Source organism: Amborella trichopoda, chromosome 11, assembly GCF_054954075.1.
Source record: "Amborella trichopoda isolate Santa Cruz 75 chromosome 11, AtrichopodaSantaCruz75HAP2 v2.0, whole genome shotgun sequence".
NCBI classification, from domain to species: Eukaryota; Viridiplantae; Streptophyta; class Magnoliopsida; order Amborellales; family Amborellaceae; genus Amborella; species Amborella trichopoda.
In genome coordinates, this window is record NC_142346.1 from 43,293,121 (window position 1) to 43,300,265 (window position 7,145).

The following is a 7,145-nucleotide window of genomic DNA, read 5'->3' on the forward strand; positions in this document are numbered from 1 at the left end:
AGAAATTTGGGACCTAAATACATGTCTAGCTTGAGATTTACCCAATGGAGCAAGTAAATAGTAATGGTCCTGCAGGAGTGGGTTTTGGCGAAGCTAAAATTGGGATTGAAGCCCTTTCTTGTTGACGGCTTGCTTTGATTCTGCATATTTTTTTTGGAGCTTCAAAATATAGGATTTGAGATTTACTCTAGAAGGAACTGCATAGGCCTAAACAAAACTCAATCAAGCCATAAACTAGGAAATGCAGTTCCTGCATTGAAAATTTGCGATAAATTTTCTTTATTTAGAACCTAGACAAAACTCAGTCATGCCATAAACAACCAATCATAAGCCTCTAAATAAGTCAATATACAATTTAAATTTTATAGTATATTATTGTTACTACAAGAATAAAACTAAATATATTTTTGACTTGTGAATAATATAATTTAATGTATATCATATATTTTAGGGAAATTGTCACTAAAATAGTAAACCCACAAAAAAAATCATGAGTCAAATCAGGCTACTTCAAATTAGATTGGTTACTTTATAAGGTTCTTTCAATTGCATATCTAGTAAAAAATTTTATTAAAAAATGCCTAAGTTGAATCGATTTTGGATTCAAAACCCTAAAAATGTGGGGTTACTTCACTAATTTAGCTCTTAATTGGCTCAAGCCGAATAACATAAATACAGTTACTTTTTCATGATTAAGAACCTGAGTTTCCAATAAAAAAGATGAACTTTAGGCTCCTAATACGACTAAATAGGATGCAATCATCAATTGGAACAAAATGGTATTATCATCCTTTTAAGTTCAAGGTTAGGATTCTAGAACTAGGATTTCCAATAAAAAAGTGAGGGAGTTATGGGTTCATAAGCATGGGCGCAACCATTACTTTCCTCGTGCCACTTAATTCAACCAAAATAACTATAGGGTCCCTCCATTCTAGGGTTTAGGAACCTGAAAAAAGCATATCCAATAAAAAAAATGAGTTCCCAGTTCCTAAATATGAACAACAATATCCAATAAAAAAAACGAGTTCCTAGCTCCTAAGCATGAGCAATTGAGGGTTCATTTTGCCATTTGCCTTTACCACCTTGGCTTGAGCTAAATAATGTAAATACCCTTCTTGTTAATGTTTATAATATCGGAATAATAGATATTATTAAAAACATGTTCTAGATTTTTAATCTTGAACAAGTAAGAGTATTCTTGTTAATTGGCTTGTGTCATTTAAGTGGGGCCAATTTACTAAAATAAAATTGTTTGTTTAGGGTTTTGTATCCAGAAAGGGGGACTTCAGTGTATTTTTAGAAAAGAATTCGAATTGGTATTTGAATCAATAGAACCCTCTAATCATTAATTGTTATTTTAGATGGTTTCTTTAATTTTTTATTTATTTATTTTTTATTACATAGGAGAGAATATTAAATGGGCTCAAGCTAATCTTGGCTTGGTTTAGCTCATCAAACCAAATGAATAGTCTTCAAATTCAGCTCTCACCCCCTGAGAGACCTTAAAAAAAGTCTCTCTTTTAGACCATCTCTGTAACAAGTGGGCAAAATGCCCAATTTAGCCTCTCTCCCTGGCGGTTAAAGCTTATATAAAGTTGTAACTTTAGTGGTAAAAATAAGGTTGCAATAATCTACATTACATTCTATTAGAAAAAGTTTATATAAAGTTGCAACCTTATAATGTAGAACTACGGATGCATTTTAAAAATTTATCGGAAAAAGTTGTTTTAATGTTGAAAACCATGTGATTGATCATCTCGACATTGAGATGTATGACAATGAAAATTCAAAAGCTTTTGAGTCTCAAAAATAGTGCATCTTACAACATATTATCTACACCGTCCATTTTCAAGAGTTTCATATATTTATAGATTTACTTGATTTTAATTATTTTTGAAATTTAAAATTTTATAATTAGATATAAAATTAGATTTTGAGATAATCTCAAGAACATTTTACATCAAAATTATATATTATGATAAAATTTGAAGGTGCACCGTAGTGAGATTGTTTATGGTTGCAATCTTATAGGAACCACACCCCATTTTATTTGAATGATGCAGATTTTGTTTTATCTTAAAACATGTACTCTTTTTCTTACATTTGACTCTTTTTTTTTTTTTTTTTTTGGAGAAAAGTTCTTGCATTGCAAGACTTAGTAGTAAAATCTACAAAAAAGATGGTGACCGAAAAAGTCACTCTATACAAGCCCTGAAGGGTCCAAACATATACTAAGTGAGAACCAAGTTCTGGAAAGGAAGGGCAAAAAAGAGCAGATTGCTACATAAGCCTAGGTATCCGAAGGAGTATCGGTGAATGCCACTTTTTGGACATTGTCTCAAACAATGTGTTAAATATCTACCGTGCTAATAAAATGGATAGTGTAGAATGCCACAATATTATTTTTATAAGTAAGGTTGTAACCTTATATAAACTACACCTTCTCTCAAATGCGAGGTGAAATGTCCAATTTGGCATCTCCCCTCTCTCAATACAAGATGTGAAACCACATAAATTTGGATTTGGTAAATTGTTCATTTATAGTTCTTCTACTGATTTAAGTGTAAGGACTTTAAAGGATCACTGTTAAATTTGACATTGATATCTAAATAAGTCAAGTCCTATACCCACGTAATAACTTTTTTAGAGATCTGTGTCAAATTTAATGGCGATCTTTTGGAGTCCTACACATATAGATGTGGGAAGGTTTCATAGGATCATTACTCATAAAAAAAATTTGAATTAATATCAACAAACCATGAACTGATGTTCAGTGCCATCCACCACAACTGAACTACAACCTGGTGTCTTTCGAACTCGATTCTCTACCATTGCTTGTCGCAACTTCTCAGCTTGTTCCCATCTATCTGAAGCTGCGTATATATTCGCCAAAATCACATAATGCACATCATTTTCAGCCTTTGTTTGAGCTGCCTCGTCAACTACTCTTTTTGCTATTTCCATATCCATATGGATCCTACAAGCTCCAAGCATAGTCCCCCATATAACAGTGTTAGGGTTAATCGGCATGCTCTCTATTAGCTCATAAGCCTCTTCGAGCTTCCCTGCTCGACCAAGAAGATCAACCATGCATCCGTAATGCTCGATTTCAGCTTTTAACCCGTAATTCTCTCTCATAGACTTGAAAAATGCGTGCCCCATTTTCACATAGCCACCATGTGAGCAAGCAGAGAGGACCCCAACAAAGGTAACACCATTTGGCTTCACTCCTTCATGTACCATTTGCTCAAAGAGCTTCACAGCCTCTTCACTTTGGCCATGAGCAGCCAACCCACTGATCATTGAATTCCAACATATAACATTCCTATGATCCATTTTATTAAACACCCTTAATGAAGAACATAGATCACCACACTTTGCATACATATCGATTAAAGCATTTGATACAAATTGGTTTCTGTTGATTTTGAACTCATCTATCAATGCCTCGACTTCTTTGCCATAATTGAGTGAACCCAATTGCCCACAAGCTGATAACAGGCCAACGATGGTCACCTCATCAGGTTTCATACCTTCATTTCTCATCTCTATAAACAATGCCAAGGCAGCCTCAGGGCGCCCATTTTGCGAATAACCAGAGATCAAAGCATTCCAGTTCACCAAATTATGAGAAGGCATGCGATCAAATAGTGCACGAGCCTTCTTCAGATTACCCGATCGACAAAAGCCGACCATCATTGAGCTCCAAACGAAGAAGTTACGCTTTGGCATCCTACCAAAGAGCCACTCAGCTTGATCCATCTCTCCATTAGTGGCACACGCATTAACCATTACGGTCCAATTCACCACATTCGTACATGAATGAGGCATGGCATCGAACAAAGCTCGAGCTTTTGCCACTTTGCCCTGCCTCGAGTACCCATCGATCATCTCAGTCCATGTAACCGAGCTTTTCTCAGGCATTCTTTCAAAGAGATAGAATGCCGATTCCATATCGCCTGACTTCGCATAGCCTCCAATCAAAGCATTCCATGAAACCACATTCTTTTTAGGCATTTCATCGAACAAACGCCTTGACTCGCCAAGCTCACCGAATTTCGCATAGAAATCAATCATGGCTGTTCCAATAAAGAGATCGGAATCTAGGCCCGATTTCAAGACTTGCGTATGGGTGGTCCTTCCACAGGGGAGCAGTGAGAGAGAGACCCAGGCCTTAAAGACCAGAGGAATCGCTTGATGGGGTAGCTTCTTTTCTTGCCTATGTAACTGGGAGTAGAGAACAATGGCATCTTGGGGTTGCTTGTTATGGACATAGCCTTTAATTACTGGTAACCAAAAAGAGTTTTTTATGATGGGGTTGATGAGTAAGATAGCATGGAGCTGTTTATATAGGTTAAGCTCACAGCAATTTTGAAACACAGAAACAGTTAATGAATGTGAGAGATTTTGTACAGTTTTGACCATTATAATCTAAGAGAAATGGATGGTTTCTTTCCATAACCACAATGGTTATTTGTTCTTCTTCCAATTCAGGTTTCTACTTAGAGAGAGAAACACAGCCAAAAGGGTAATGGATGGAAAGGAACCTGAACTTCGGAAGTCTGGTTTACTTGTTGCATTGCAGCTTGTATTAGGGTTAAGAAATGAGAGAAGAGGGAGAATGAGAAATGAGAGAGAGAGAGCAGCAAGTGCGACAACAGTGGAGAGAAGGTGAAGTGGTGCAGAGATCATGGACCAAAATGACACACGGAAAAGAGAAAAGACAACCAAGACTTTAATTGAGGAAGGGAAATTTAAAAATTTATCACCAATCCCACCACCAAAACCACCCGTAACACCACCCATTAATAACTTAAAAAGCAACTCCTAATCTATTTGAAAAAAATTCAGGAGGGGCCTCTCTTTCCTACTGAATTACCTAAATTTTTTTTGATAGTTCTGTTAATAAGTATTTAACATCTTATCCATCCAACAATTTATTGCCCAATGATGTATTGACGTTTGATAAAGAAAATGATACACTATTAAAATTTAAATAAAACAACCGTAATATAAGGTGTAATGCAGTGATGTTTATTAATAATTATTTCTAAAGGAAAGTATAGAATGAGACCATTAACCTTTTATACAAAGTGGTCACCTTAATTTTGACCATTGAATGTGAAATTGGGAGGTTGTAATTATTCCATTGACCAAGTCCAGACTTCAAACGAAATATTTTCGATCTTTGTGACTCATCCAAGCTATTAAATTTCACATCAAATGGTTGTAAAGAATTGTAATCACCTTGTATTCAAGGTAAATGGTCTCATTACATACAATCCCTTATTTTAATTGGATAGTGTAGTTTAAACATTTTAAAAATATGTGCTATATTTTGATATTGCTTCAAAAAACGTGCTAATTTTGCTACAGAACATTGCAATCTCACTTCTACAAGTACATTACTGCTTTAGAGAAACTACACCAAATATTGAAGGAAAATAGCTTGATAAGGCTGCAACCCTATCAAAATGAGTAAAGCCTCATCTTAGAATTCATTGAAAATATTAGTTCTAGCATCAAAATACTATTTCTGCTTGACCTTTATGATCGTGAAAAAAAGTAGGATTTTAAGTCTTAAAAATAGCGTATATTATACCACATTATCTAGACCGTCCATTTCACCCTAAAAATGAGTAGTCACGGATCCACAAGATTTGTTCTATTTTCTGAGCTTCGAATTTCATGATTGGTGTTGGAAATTGATTTTATAGCCATCGTAGAGATTTTTAATGCTTTAAATCGTTTTCATAAAGCCCAAGCCTCATAGAAACCACATCCAATATTGAATATTTTAACTTGATAATATTCCCTAAATCTAGATAGAAATATTCTCTCTAGATATCAAATATCTATCTATGACAATGTTTTTGAATGTTAACTGAAGAATTTAATTAGCAAAATGATGTACAACGAGTAAAATTTACATTCCTAAAAGAAAGAGAGAAGGAAACTAGTACCAAGTATGTCCTTCCAAAAAACAAAAATATAAAATAAATTCATTAAGAATTATTTAGCCAATTGATCTACTTGCTGATTTCTTTCTTTGTTTATATGGTAAAACACCATTCTTCCAGGCAATAAATAATTTCATTTAAAATTGCCTCCCAAGCCCATGGGACCTTGTGAGCCTTTGTACACTAATTCATTACATCTTTACAGTCTCCTTCAGTCATGTAATGGAGATAACACATAATTCCTTGTTTGAAGTTTAACAGCTCGGCTTTATTCGCTCTGCAGATATTGTAAGGCCCAGAAAAGGGAGAGTTGTGTTACCACAATCATACCTTATAAGCCCTTCCATCCCAACGGGACTAAGATTGCCTTTTGCGCTGCCATGAAAATTCAATTTAATCCATCCATTAGGGGAAGGTTGCCAGTTCCAGATCTTGGGAGCTTTTCCGCCTTAAATAAGCGACCAGTTTCAAATTCATTACTGGTAGTATACGATTCCATTTTCACCAATCTCAAATAAACTGAAAAAACTACACTCCTGGTGGTTCGTTTGATTGAGTTGTTATATTGTGGTAGTATATGATCCCATGATCAACTGACCACCCACCAGGTACAAAGTACACATTAACTTCAATGAGTTACTTTTTTGTGGTGCGGGTTTAGGCACAAATGCAAAGCAGTGCCCATTTTCCTCCATGGTTTATGCCAAAAGTGATTAGGAACATGACTAGATACAATAGCCGTTGGAAGTTCATGCCAGCCCTTGAAGAATATTGGCAATATGGAAGGCATCTGGTGTCTTACTGCATGCAATAGAATTTGCCAGTTTAGAAAACTTCTTCGCATGACAAAGAGAAAAGCCTTATCTCATTGAGTTCTCAGTAGGAAATCCATTTTCAAGTGTTGCCCTGGTGAAGTAGGAATTCGTAGGAGTGCCCCAAAACAAAATCCATTTTCAAGTGTTGCTCTGGTGAAGTAGGAATTCGTAGGAGTGTGTATAGTCTGGTATTATGTGCATGTCCAATTGGCACGTTTGGCACTACTTTCCTAGCTCAACATTCCGATTGAGAGCCATGGCCAGTAATACATATCTGTCTTTGCCATGGTCTTATTAAGGCCAAAGTACCCTCCAAGGCCACCCCTATGGAACAATTTGATAATTTTCTCTCCCAAACAACACTATAAAA

General features: G+C 35.6%; 1 protein-coding gene across 1 annotated transcript; it reads right to left on the minus strand.

Moving 5' to 3' along the window:
• Positions 1-2,720: 2,720 nt before the first annotated feature.
• Positions 2,721-4,928, minus strand: LOC105421743 (Pentatricopeptide repeat (PPR-like) superfamily protein). The gene has a single exon (XM_011630334.3). It carries the CDS (start codon positions 4,423-4,425, stop codon positions 2,749-2,751), a length of 1,677 nt encoding a protein of 558 aa, XP_011628636.1. The 5' UTR covers positions 4,426-4,928; the 3' UTR covers positions 2,721-2,748.
• Between the last annotated feature and the right edge of the window lie 2,217 nt (positions 4,929-7,145).